We start from the raw sequence: 14092 nt of genomic DNA on the forward strand, positions 1-14092 counted from the left end.
TGGAATCATATGGAATTATATGGTATCATAATTTAAATATGTTCATTTGCTTCCCTTAATTTGAATTTCTTCTTCAGAGAAACTTTTATTGTTTTGTTTGTTAGAACTTCTTTTTTTTACCTTCAATATTTGTCACTGTTCCTCAAATTCTTAGAGGAAAAAAAAAAAAAACAACTCATTTAGACTAAATGCTTTAAATTTTCTTCCTTTCACTCTCTATTTTCCACCAGGCACTGTTATTTGTTCTTATGTTGCTTCTAATTTAGTCTGAATTTCTAGAAACCTTTTTATTTTTATTTTTTTGAAAATAATTATCTTCTTTCTTGAGTTCTGTCACTTCATGAATTAAGAAAGAAGAGCCTTTAAATATATTAAAATTTTAATTTTTAAAAAATATAACATCTGAAGCAGGTGATATGTTATTATTTGCTAAATATGGATGATAGTTATTTGGGCTTTTGTTATTGTATCAATTTCATATTTAAAATCACTCATGTCTAAAGAAGGAAAATGGAGGCTCTAGTATCTAGAATGTTCTATTTTAAGAGCAAATAGAGAATTGTTTGACTTTAAAGATATATGCATCATTTATTTTCATATTTAATTAACTGGAATTAAATTTGATGCCAAAATATGTGGACATTAATAACCACATTATTAAATAATCAGTAATTTAATGATGACATCACAGGGAAAATGAGAAAATAATTTGAGAGGAATAAAACTGAAGCACAACACAACAGAGTACTTAGAAGGAGATTTGTAGCTCTAAATGCCTTTATTGAATAAAAAGAAAGAAAGGCATAAAATTGACAACCTAGTTGTCAATTTAAAGCACCGGGAAAAGAAGAGCAAACTAAATTCAAAGGAAACAAAAGAAAGGAAATCATAGGACTAGAACAGAAAATCAAGATTAAAATTTGTTTTAGAAAATATCAATAAAATTGGCAAAGCTTTATCTAGAATGACCAAGACCAAAATAAAACTCAAATTATTGAAATGATTAAAAGTGTAGCTGTAACTACCAGCCTTTCAGAACTGACAAGGATAAGAAATGCTAGAAACACTGTATACTAAGAAGTTTGGTAATAAGATGAATAAGACATGAATTGGTGTGAATATACTTTGTATACAACCAGAGATATGAAAAATTGTGCTCTATATGTGTAAAGAATTGTAATGCATTCCTCTGTCACATTAAAAAAAAAGATGAATTAAGATAAATTCCAACAAAAGTACAAACTACCAAAACTCACATAAGAAGAAACTGAAAATCTAAATAGACCTATAAAAAGTAGCCAAATTAGTAATTAAAAAAAACTTTCCAAAAAGAAAGAGTCTAGGAACAGATGGTTTTGTAGGTGAATTATACCAAACATTTAAGAAGAATTAACAATGCTTCCAAAACTCTTTTAAAATATAGAAGAGGAGAAAATAATTTGTAATTCATTCTATGTGATTGGTTTTACTCTGATACCAAAACCAAACAGAAATCACAATAAAACTATACACAGATGTCTTTCATAAGCATACATGAAAAAATATTCAACAGAATACTAGTAGAATGCAGTCATATACAAAAGGATTATATGTAATATATAAAAAGATTATATATAATGACCAGTGGGATCTATCTCAGGCTGATCTATCCTTCAAAAGGCAATTAATGTGAATAAACCATATCTCTAAGGTACAAAAGCCACATTATCATCTCAACAGATACAGAAAGAGCACTTGACAAAGTTTCATGATAAGTCAATGAACTAGGAGTACAAGTGAATTTCTTCAACTTGATGTCATTTATGAAAATCTAACAGCTAATATCACATTCAATGGTGAAAGATTGAAAGATTGCTATCTAAGATAAGGAACAAGAAAGAATGTCTCTTCATTTCTGTACAGCATTGTACTGATAGTTTAGCCAAAGCAATTAGATAGGAAAAGGCAATAAAATTGGGAAGAAACTATTCTCTGTTTTCAGGTGACATCTTTTTATAAAGAAAAGTCCTAATGAAACCACTGGATAGAAGCTAATCATACCCTAATCAATTATATCTCTGTATGCCACCAATGAGCATTATCCAAAAATGAAATTAAGAATACATTTCCATTTACAATAACATCAACAATTCTAGAATATTAAGGAATAAATTTAAACAAAGAGCTGTAAAGTTGTGCACTAAAAATTACAAAATACTGCTGGAAGAAATTAAAAAAGATCTGAACAAATGAAAAAAAAATCCCATGTTCATGAATCAGAAGACATTATTATTAAGATGATAATATTCCCCCAAATGTTCTAAGTTGCTAAGATTACAGGTGTGTGCCACCCCATCCACCCTACTGCAGGTTTTATTACCAGTTACCAGAAGAAAAATATAAACTTAGGAAAGGCAAACACCTGTCAAAGTCACAGAATAAAGATCTGCATATCTGTCTTCCTCCAAAATGATGTCTCTTCCCCACCCCCAAACTATGTTTTGAACCTTATGCCTGCTGTGCCAGAGCAGTTTCCCTTGGTAGATGTTGCCACAATGTCTTTCTGGGTCGGCCAGATTTCAGAAATGAGAGCACATTCTAACCCTTACCTACAAATCTTTTCAGAAATGGAGCATTTGATTTATACAACCCATCACTCCCACAGTGACTTTTTGTTGTTATTTTCAAAGAATTTCCTCCGAGTCACACTCTTACTCCACTGTAAAGCAAGAACAATGCTGTCCAAAGCATGCTAATGTTAGTTGCTGCCCTACATCTTTTAAACGCTCTTTACTGTTCTGTGAATGTAGGTTTTTGACCAATATTTTTCCTGCTCTACGTTTGCTATGCAATTATGATTATGAATTCTATACATCAATGAGAAACTTCTTTTTATCTTAAATTGGAGAACAAACGTCGGAATAGGAATTCTGCAGTGCTCTCAGACCTCACCCAATGCCCCACATACATTATACTGGGGTTGCCCTTTTGATGGTAGAGTTATTTTCATGCAGTACATCCCGTACATTTTCTTGCTTGATACTAACCAATGAATAGAATAAACAATCAAATAGAGCAATCTACTTATCACACATATGAGTATTAGGAAATAGGCAAAATGGAAAATGAGGCTTGGACTTAAAAATTTTTTTCTACATAAACAAAATTGTAAGGAAAACACAAACAGCAGGTTAGAAGCGGGGTACTTTCATAGTTTGAAGCCAAGTTGTATTTTCATTTTGCCTGTCTTAGTGGGTTTTAAGGTACTACCCAAAGGATCAAGATTGTATACATCATGTGTAATGGATAAGATTTTTCTGCTTATGTTTCAATCATGAGAAAATTAGATATTTCACTTGAAAGAGAAATTAATTCTTTATGGAAGGATAACTGGACCATTGGTATTTTATCTTGACCTTTTTATTTCTGTGTATGACAGGATAAAAATATTCATGTCATCTCACTAGAAAAGCAATCATGATTACATAATCACACTGTGGAAATATTTTCAGTAGGTTATCTGTTTTATCAGATCTACCAATGATCTATGTTGTCAAAGGAAAATAATACAGTGTGTAGATCTGTAGATCTAACTTAGAAAAATTATCTACATTAAGAGGTGAAGATATAAGCATTCCCCCCCTGAAGAATCACTAACTCTAATATCTGAGCTCAGAAATAGGTTAATTAACTGATAAAATCATAAAATGCTCTTATATGTGAGAGGAAAGAATTCAGATATTAATGGATGGTTTCAGCCGGGAACAATATCTGCGAGAAACTGTTCAATAGAAAGTTAATGTACAGTTCTTCAGCACGTTGGTCAGTTTGCTTTCTTTTGTTTTTGACGTGTTTCTAATGAGAGGTTGTTTGGGTGATACAGTGTCTGGCCAAGTCCTTATGCTTTAAGAACTTTCAATCCAGTTAGCGGATCTCCAAGTTTGCCTTTCTGTCTTGTTAGTCTGCCCTTTGGCTTTCTTATTTCTTGTTAGCAACAATCTCACTTCCAGAGACATTAAGTGTGGGAGCAGAGATGGCAGCTAAACATAAATCTTCATTATGCTGAAGAAATACAGGTTTTAAAAGAAAACTTAGGATTTTATGACAAGCTACCCAGTCTTCCATTAATACAGATAATTGGAAGTTAATTGTCATAATACGAATTTCATGTTTTTAAAAATCTCATCTAGACCATCACATGGTTCCATTTTCCCCCAAGATGTCTTCATACAGCTTTAGCCTTTGAAGGGGAATTCTATTATACTGTATGTGCCCACATGTCCTTTCCAAGGTCTCCCTGAAAGTGCTTCTGCATCTTCCTCCTGAGGAATTTTTCTAGTCTCCTCTGCAGTGAGGACTACATAACTCTGCTTCTTTGTGGAACAATTTTGAGTTGTCCTACAGTCTCTCAGAGGTCCCCAGAAGGACTGGGTCCCAATCGTCCACAGTTTAACTATCTCATTAACACAACCTCATATTTTGCCTTCAAAATATTTTCTGTCTTCTGTTTTTCTACCACACTTCCTAGATCACCTCTCAAATAGTTACTAGCATCCAAAGTGTCTCAGAATTTGTTTTAGTTTATCAGTTGGGGGAAGAAATTCAAATGAAGGCAATAATCAAGGAACATCCTTGTTTCTTTCTGTATATAAGATGGGCAGAAAAGGAAAAAAAATTAATCAAAATAGAAAGTATCTAAATGGCCATCTAGGGCTGGACATGGGAATAGGGATTAAATATAAATTTGTTTGAGAGAGATTATTGGAGAGAGATGACATATTCTACAACTGACTTAGAGTGATGGTTAAATCACTCAACGTAAGTTGCTAAAAATAATTGAATTATAACTGAAAATGGGCGAATCTTCTGATATATACATATACTTTAATAAAGGTGTTTAAACAATTACTTGATTTTACATGGATAGATAGTGATCCAGAGTGTTAAAGTGCTCAAGGTTACACAGCAAATACCTGTCAGAGATAAGAACAGAATTTAGATCATGTGATTGATCTGCGAAGTAGTGAAGCCAAAATTAAAGACAGAGGATTAATGTAGATAGGTGATTGGGTGGGATGGAGAAAATGGAGGCTGATTTGGGTCCAGGAAGTTGGAGACCGCCCTGGGAGACTGGAATGTTAATGTCTGCTAAGCACCTTGATTACTGAGGTTACCTGCCTATACTATCCCTCCCAAAAGATTGCAGTCAGGGAATTGTTAATTAATGCCTCCTGGGCTGCTTCCTGCCTGGATCACTCCATTTGGCTCTTCCCCCTGCCAATCTGCTTCTCACCTTTTGGCCATACCACTGGCATCTCTTGGGCCTAGTCACGTAGGCAGGAAGGGGAAAGATAAAAGGGAAGAGGGCAGGAGAACAAAGAAAGTCTAAAATGTACAGAAGGGGCAAGATGCTTTCACTACTTGGGATACCAGCTATGGCTCCCTTCTCCCTCTGGGGGGAAGTCTGCGTTACTACCTTTTAAATAAAACCTGCTTTCTATGCTTGCCTTGGCACTTTATGTTCAGGCTTCAACATTTGAGGAAGCAGAACTCATCACTGATAACTGGTGGTATAAGCATTCTCCTGTGTAATGTGATATGAGTACCAGAAATATTATAGGATTATTGACTGTTGATTATATTAATGTGTGTGTGTGTGTGTGTGTGTGTGTGTGTGTGTGTGTTGGATAAAAGATTATATATAAGCAAAGCACCCATGATGTAATGTGAACTGCAACACTTAAACTGCAGAACTTAGACTTAAGTTAGAGATGTAAGAGTCGTAAGAGTCTACACCTGGAGCATACAGCCCAGGCCTCAACCATTTATCAGTTGCAAGCATAACTGAACTAGGACTTAAAAGCCCAGACTTATGAGGGGTGACAGGACTAACCAGACCCGAACAGAGAGACTGAGATCTCTACCGCTGTTGTCCCCCCTGTACCCGACTCCTCTGGCCCCGATCAAGTTACAGTGACTGAGACTTAAGACACAAGTGAGCGTCTGGGACCCTTGGGTGTAGACTCAGGACTTAGAATTAAGATGTGTGTCTGAAGTATGATGAGCATTAATAAAATAGATTTGATTGAATCTAACTGTACCTCAGTCTGAGTCGATAATGACTGCTCATGGCATAATGATCTTGCTTTAACTCATTAAAAATAGACACAAAAAATTACAATTGCAATTAAATACTATATTTATAGCAATTATAATAGTTGTCATGTATTTAATGCTTATTTTATGCTAAATGATTTATTTAGATTGTTTCATTTAATTTCACAATGGACCAAAAGGTAGCACTGAAAAACCAGCCTCTATCTCAGAGCAAAGCCTGTCCAAGGAAGGGACATGGCCTTTGTCCTTGGAAAAACCCACAGAGCACTCCTAGGCACATTCCCACCCTGCTAAGTTGTTTATCTACAAATAACAGGAGAGATCTGCTGCGCCAGGTGTCCCTGACTCAGTCAGGCTAGGTGGGGATCCATAGCAGCCCCCTAGCAGCCACCAATCAGCATGAGACAGGGAAATACCTGGGATGCCAGATGACCCTCCCAGTGGTTTATGGTGGTTGATAACAAGTTGGGAAACCATGTAGTTCAGCACGTACACCCCTCTTGGCTTAAACCAATCAGTTCAAATGAATACCCCTTTTGTACTGACCAATCACCCCTACCCAACTTGTTCCTGCCAGTGAATGTGCTAATCATGTTTTAGAGTTGTTATTTGATTTTCCCGCGGTGTGTGATGATTTGCTAAAAGAGGCTATGATGTATGTGAAGTCCCTGCCCTCTCCAAAGAATGTATAAAACTGCTGCAAACCCTGGGCTCGGGGCCTCTCAGCGTCACCAGTTGCTGTGTGTGTGCGCGGAGGACCGAGCTAGCTCTCAATAAACACCTCTTTGCTGCTTGCATCGGTCTTGGGTCTCTGGTGGTCTTTGGGGGTCCTGAATTCGAGCATAACAGCACTATTATTTTCCCCTTCTTATATATGAGAAAATGGAGTATGATAGAGGGTAAGAGACTTGTCAAAGGTCACAGAGCTCATATGGAGCTAAATAGAGATTCACCATGATGGGTTAACACAGGAGCACATATTTATAACTGCTATCATATACTCTTCTGCTGCTAACTAGGATTTATAGTTCCTCTTACTGCTCCAGCATGACCAACAAAGAGTTCCATACCTCACTGTTGAGTTTGTTTATCTGCTGTTTGGTCTCCTCTGCTTTGATGAAGAGAACAGCAGCTCCAATCTCTGGGTCTGAAAAGAGACATATACAGAATGAGCTCTTGAGAAACAAACTTCATATTTGAGGATTGGGGCAACCAGAAGGAAGGCCTAACTATCATCTTAAACCTCTCCTGATATAAATGCACTGTGGGTCCTACTTTCCCCAAATCAGGTAAGTTTCTTGTACTTCTCTGAATGCTGCTTGATATTCTCTTTAGAACCAGGCATACAACATGGAGATGACTCTGGCTACAGTGATCCTCCTGGGCACAATCACCACTGTGTTCTAAGATGATATATTCTCTAAAAATATATCAGTCAGTGCCCATTTCTTTTCCTCTTTCTTTTCCAAACATTGCTTTCTATGCTCATGAGAATATTTTCAGGGATGGATTTCTTCTGCCTGGTTTCTGTTTCTTTCCATGTTACTCTAAAAGGTAATTTTTTCCCATTTCTTAGTTTTTCTTCTCCATTTTTCTTTCTTTTCTTTTTGGTACCAGGGATTGAACTTTTAGATTTATTTGTCATTTCTGGCCTTCATTCATTCTGCCCATTCTTTTCTATGGGCAATGAACTCAAGATAGAGGGGGAGGTGGAAGGAGAGAGGGAGGGAGAAGAAGGAAGAAAGGAAGGAAGGAAGGGAAAGAGAAAAAGAAAGAAAGAAAGGGGTTGGGTTGGGGTATGTTTACATTCAATCATCAACATTAGAGGTGTTTTCAAAATTTCTCTATCATTTCCATCTTGCTTATATCATTCTGACAAGTTGCAAGTACCTAACCTCTCGCCAGATAAATTGGCTAATATGCCAATTTACCTACCGTGCGCAACCAATATAGCATTTCTTCTAAATAATGTTTTTGCGAATTAGTTTGAATTTATAATAGGACATCCTGAGTACCATCTGTTGAGCAGCAGAAATTTGAGACTAGTGATTTTTACCCCAAAGCCAATGCCAAACATTGCAAGTTAAAAAGAACTATCACTCCAGTTTCAGAGAAGAGTAAATAAAGAGTAAATAAAGAGCTTACCCCCAAGAGGAGGAGAAATTCTGGACTCTGGCCTGATTCGTTCAGAACCAAAGTCAAAAGTCTGACTTTCTTCACTACTATTTCCATCTTCAATTCCATCAACAATCCTATTTAAAATAAAGAGAAATGTTATGCATTGATGTGCATAAGTTCCAGTATTTTTAAAAGACTTAAAGGATTTTTATATTAAATTTCTAAATTCTAAATACTGTGGGTCTGTTCTAATATGGAGCCATTTGCCTTATACGACTAAAATAACTGAAGTGCTTCTAGTACACACTTTATATTAAGTATAAAATGCACACTGGGTGTGAAGAATTAGTTTTAAAAAAGGAATGCAAAGTATTTTGTTAATAGTTTTTATATAGCACGCGTTTGAAATGATAATATTTGGGATATATTGTATAGAATATTTAAAAATATAATCTCACTTGTGTGTTTTTTTCACTTTTAAAAATTCGGCCACAAAAATTTTAAAATTACATATGTGGTTCAAGATTTTAGCTTACACTTTACTTACACTGGACATCAATATTGTGGAATTTATTATTTTATTTGCTCTCAGATTCAAAAGTCAGATTCAGAATCGAAACTCAGATTAAAAATAATGCACAAAATTCTTTCATCTCAATTTATCTTAAATCAATACTCTATCCTGCAGAAAATATTCTAACCTAATAATTATAGCATCACAGAAAATAAGTTTGATGATGTCTTCACTCTAACTTGAGCAAAACTCTGAGAGTTAAAGAATTATATTAAATTACTATCAGAACTTCAGCTAGTCTTCTTTCCTTGGTAAATATCTAACTCACTCATTACTGTATCAATAAGTCTAATGTAGAAAATTTAGACATAAAGGTTACAAAAAATCAGAAAATAAAAATCACTTGTAATTTACCATTACTCTCAAGTTTTGGCACAATGTCTCAAAACCTTGTTCTCTATATAGTAGAACATTTTTATTTTTATAAATATAGCCTCATATAATACATAAATCTTTCTTTTCCAGGTCTGATACATTCTCCATTTAAAATTTACTATTTTCATTTCAGTAAAAATTTAGAAAGGAGAAGAATTGAGTAATGTTTTCAAATCACCATTTCCAATTGAATTCCAAAAACTTAATGTCCACTTACTTTTTACTAACCCTGCTTTGCTTATATTTTTCTTAATAGTCTCTCTTAATGGTTAAAGTGTATTCCCTAAGTGAATCAATAAATGTATAGTATGTCAGAAAGGTCACTTGGTTTATAAGTAGTAAAACAGAATTTGAACCCAGTTTGTAAAACTGTATATCTCTGAGATCTTGGGGAAAATATTTAAATTTTGAGTTGTAGTTCTTGCAATTTTACAGTAGAGATAATACATACTACTTTATAAGAGTTCAAGAAGACTAAGTGCAACAATGAACGTGAAATTACCTAGCACAATACATCGAAAGCTCTCAATATTTTTTCCTTGCATCTCTGAATTATTCAGCTCTTAGGAAGTTTTGATGATTGCTGTTCCTTTTATACATCATATCCTGCCCCCTTTGACATTTTCCAAGTCAGGAATTTTCACCTTCTCAATCACCTTTGGATAATTCCAAAGTGATTTTATTTTTAACTAACAATGAAGCTATGTTACCCACTGAAGAAACTAGAAATGAAACTAAGCTCCAGCTATCCACAGTAATTTATTTGTAAAAAGTATGAAAAATAAAAATTCATTTTCTTCATAATTTCAACTTGTTGTCCCATGAAACTTTTGGTAAAATCAGGCATTAAGGAGATAACATTGATGGACTTTTATTTTCATTATAAATTTATAATCATGAAATCACAACGTAGAAATATACGTTTAACCTCATAGAGCTCAATGAATCTAAAGGGAGTAGAGAGGAAGGCTGACCATTCAATGGGTCCTTTTGAGAATATTCCTAAAACTAGTTCTTCTCACACCATACACATGTCTGTGCTTACACTTCAAAAAATCACACATAAAGCTCAGGGGTGCTTAAGAATTTCTATGTAGTAGAAAGGCCCCGAAGGCTGAGTAATTTACCAATCTTTACTAAAGGCAGCCATTTCTGCAGGGAAAAGAGTTATATGATATAACTCTTACCTTGGACTGAGGTCTGGGGGTCCAGCACTATTCAAAGTGGAAAGCTGCAATTTCAAGTTCTTCTCTTTCCTTTTACCATGGTTAAGGGGGTCAGTCTCTTGCTTGGATTTGGGGGAATTTGAACTGGAGACTCTTATAGGGGAATGAAATGGCACAGTTCCTGAGGCCAGCTGCTTTAAGCTTAGGCCTAGATAGCTTTTATTGCTTCCCATCTTCTTGCTGCGTGAAGAGGAGGATCCCCTTGTGTAGATGGGAGAGAGGGAGGCTGTCTCCTCTTCCTCCCCCTCCTCTTCCTCTTCCTCATCTTCCACAATGGATGGGAGTCTCTTGTTGATGTTGCCATTTCCCTTGGGCTCTGACTGAATTAGAGGATAAAGTAGATCAGTACAGATGGCAAAGACTTCTTAAGAGGCATATCATTCATGCTGTAGGCCTCAATGAACAAAGTCAAATCTCTTTGGGAGTGGGGTACTACTCATTAAAACTGAAGTCTTTGCAAAGTTTCCTAGAATTTATTTCAGGTGTTAAAAAGTCTCCCCATTTGTGAGCTCCAGGTTTGCCCCCTCTGCTTTCCTGGTTTTAGCTCCCCCCAAACTTTGCTTGGTCTCTTAAACTGAGAGATGTGTGAAAAGTGAATTTTATTTGCACCTAGTTTGCACCTAGATTTTAATCCTCTAGTCACTTGTAATAGTATGTGAGGACATGCTGTTAGGAATAAAGATTTTTTAATTTTATTTTAATGGAGGTTTTTGGCTTTGTTATTTCAAATTACAAGGTCTTTAGTGGAACTTTACATGGTGATCAACCATCAAGTTTATATTTTCCTTGAGAATAAAAACCTTGGCTATTTGGGGTCACATGGAGAGAAAAGAAATCAGAAGTGTCCTCAGCTATTCTATTTCCTGCTCTCTTTATTGTCGTAAGTTGTGAACAAGAAATGGAACAAACTGCCAGATCTGCTCCCTTGAAAGTCCTTGAGGAAAGAAGGAAGATTAGTCTTGCCAAAATCCATCCTAGGATCACTAGACTCTTGACTAGGGTCATTCAAACTTGTAGGCTAAGAATAATAATGAGAGAAGATGGGAAAAGACAACTGAGGTGCTGGTGGAGATGTAGGGCAGAGATGGCAGCGAAAACTAACCTAGTGGCTCTGAACAGAGTCATTATTATTATAGTGATGAGTTTTACATATATATATATAATATGTATACATATATAATATGTATATAACAATATACATTTATATATATGTATAAATGTATATTTATATTAGTCAATTAGGTTAGTAACTCTGAACAGAGCCACTAATTTATGTTTTTATACTAGTTTTTAGTATTAGTTTTTAGGTTTTTATGTTAGTTTCTTGCTCTGACCCCAACATAGCTTAGTTTCTCTGGGCATGTTCAGAAGTCAGTTTATTCTAAAAGGTCAATTCATTTTTAGGTGTCTCAGTTTCTTTTGAAGATATCATCACTTACACATGCTTACAAATATTTCTAATGAAAATAAGATTAAAAGCTGAAAATCCCTAAGATTATTATTTAAATCTCATGAGCTGTTATAGTTATGACTTCAGTGGATAGTTTGTTCATTGGGGTGTTCGAATTTTTCTATATCTACAATAGTTGTTAATGACAGACACAGCAAACTATTGTGACTCACAGGTAGGTCATTCAGTTTAGGATATATCGACAAATGATTGGTTTACTCGTGAATTTTTTTTTTGTTATTTTAATCTAAATGGCTCAAAATTTCTCAATGAAATAGTATTCCTAGAGTCCCATTTCCAACTAGATATAATTATTTTAATTGATGGTAAAGGCGTATGTTCTTTCTTGGATAGTCTTGGTGTTGCTTTCATTTGTTTGTTTTTTCACAGTTTTTAAAACTCTGTTCTAACAAAAATTGGAACCACACAGAATTATAGGAGAACATTTGTGTACTAGTATGGTAGAATCGAAAATTTAGCTTACCCAGCTAAAGACACAACAGGGCAAACTTAACAAAGAAATGAAACACATTGAATACATTCTCTAATTAGACAACTATTTGTGTTTATACTGACAATTTCATCATTCCTTTGTTTCAAGTCTTCATGGCTCTAATACAATCATCTGACTAATGACCTGGCAAATGTCTGTACTTCTACAAATTTCCTTAAATTTCATACTTCCATGTTGTCAAAGAGAGTTGGTGCCTTGGAGAAGTTGCTCAGAAACTGAGTCTTGCAATCAAGGCACCAGACATTACTTATACCAAGAATGAATTATCCTACCTACATCCTTGTAGACAGGATTGAAGTTTATTAGATTAATAATAACTCGATTAGACACCCAGCTCTATATTTTTAGCCTCTATGCAGGAGAACCAGTTACTTTTTTTCAGGTAATCTATATAAAAATACTTGCTTCCCTTATGTAGCTGGATTCACCTGTTACATACTGCTTTAAAGCTCAGCCATGGATCTCTTCCTCATTTGATTTATCCCTTATTCTCTTTCTAGCAAATGTTTTCATGCAGGGAATGAGATTTTTATACTCATTGTTAAAGGACTCTCAAATTTGGCTCATAACATTTTGCTGGAATAGCCACTTTAAACTTAGAAATGACTAGACAAACCTTTCTTCCTTTTTAAATACTTTCATTTGTAGATGGTATAATACCTTTATTTTATTTATGTATATTGATATGGTGCTGAGGATTGAACCCAGTGCTTCACACATGCTAAGCAAGTGCTCTACCACAGAGATACAATCCCAGCCCAGACAAACCTTTCTTGATTACAGAGGAAGCAGGACAAAGTCATGAGGTTGAATGCAGGGAGTTTTAGTCAAAGAGTTCTAGAAGTCCTTTCTAGTTATAAGTGAGTTCTTATTCTTGGGAAATATGATTACTAAAAATCTGTTTCTTCACTTGTAAATTAGGAATAGTGTAAGGAAAATATTAGATATCAAATAATAGAAATTAAGCACAGAACAATGACAAAGAAAAAGCTGAATAAACACTAGCCCATGAAGAAGATGAAAAAAGTATATCAGGGCAGGTGCTGGTTATTTATTTCCATGAAATTTTCCCTCCTATCTATTAACATAACTGTTAGCAATGCACCCTACCCATAGATAACCTTTTCCCAGCTTCCCCAGCTAGTTGGTTTGGCCATAAGGTCACATTCAGGGATGATGGCATATAAGCAAATAGGTTCTGAGGAACTTTTAGAAAGACACTAGAATAGGGAGCTTCTATTCCATTCTTTCATATTTCTTTGATTTCCAGTCTCAAATATTGATAAAATAGATGGATATTCAGCAGCCATCTTGGAGAATAAGGATATCTTGAAAAAGACAGCCATATGTTGAGGCAGATGAAGCAGAAGGAAGAAATCTAGGGACCCTGTGGACACACTGGAATAGGTATATTTCTTTTCTGCACTTTCCAATAGACAGAAATAAACATCTATTGTCTTTAAACCTCTTCTGGTGATTTTTTTTTTGTTTTTTTTTGGTACAGGAGATTGTACTCAAGGGTACTTGACCACTGAGCCACATCCCCAGCCCTATTTTGTATTTTATTTGGACACAGGGTCTCACTGAGTTGCTTAATGCCTCACTTTTGCTGAGGTCAGCTTTGAACTCCCGATCCTTCTGTCCTGGCTTTCCGAGCCGCTGGGATTACAGGCATGTACCACTGCGCCCGGCTCTTCTGGTGATTTTTAACATTGCAAATGAACATCAGCCTAAATTAT

The 14092-nt window shown here is 35.2% G+C and overlaps 1 protein-coding gene across 1 annotated transcript in view; it reads right to left on the reverse strand.

Moving 5' to 3' along the window:
- The window catches only part of Kcnh8 (potassium voltage-gated channel subfamily H member 8), a 364802-nt gene that overhangs the window by 12070 nt on the left and 338640 nt on the right, over nucleotides 1-14092 (reverse strand). Inside the window, exons 13-15 of the mRNA XM_015494542.2 lie at nucleotides 10351-10709; nucleotides 8242-8348; nucleotides 7167-7243 (exon numbers count right to left, since the gene is read on the reverse strand). Of these exons, the coding sequence (XP_015350028.1) occupies nucleotides 7167-7243; nucleotides 8242-8348; nucleotides 10351-10709 (543 nt within the window). The remainder of the gene's footprint in view (nucleotides 1-7166; nucleotides 7244-8241; nucleotides 8349-10350; nucleotides 10710-14092) is intronic.

This window comes from Marmota marmota, unplaced genomic scaffold, assembly GCF_001458135.2.
Source record: "Marmota marmota marmota unplaced genomic scaffold, marMar, whole genome shotgun sequence".
NCBI classification, from domain to species: domain Eukaryota; kingdom Metazoa; phylum Chordata; class Mammalia; order Rodentia; family Sciuridae; genus Marmota; species Marmota marmota.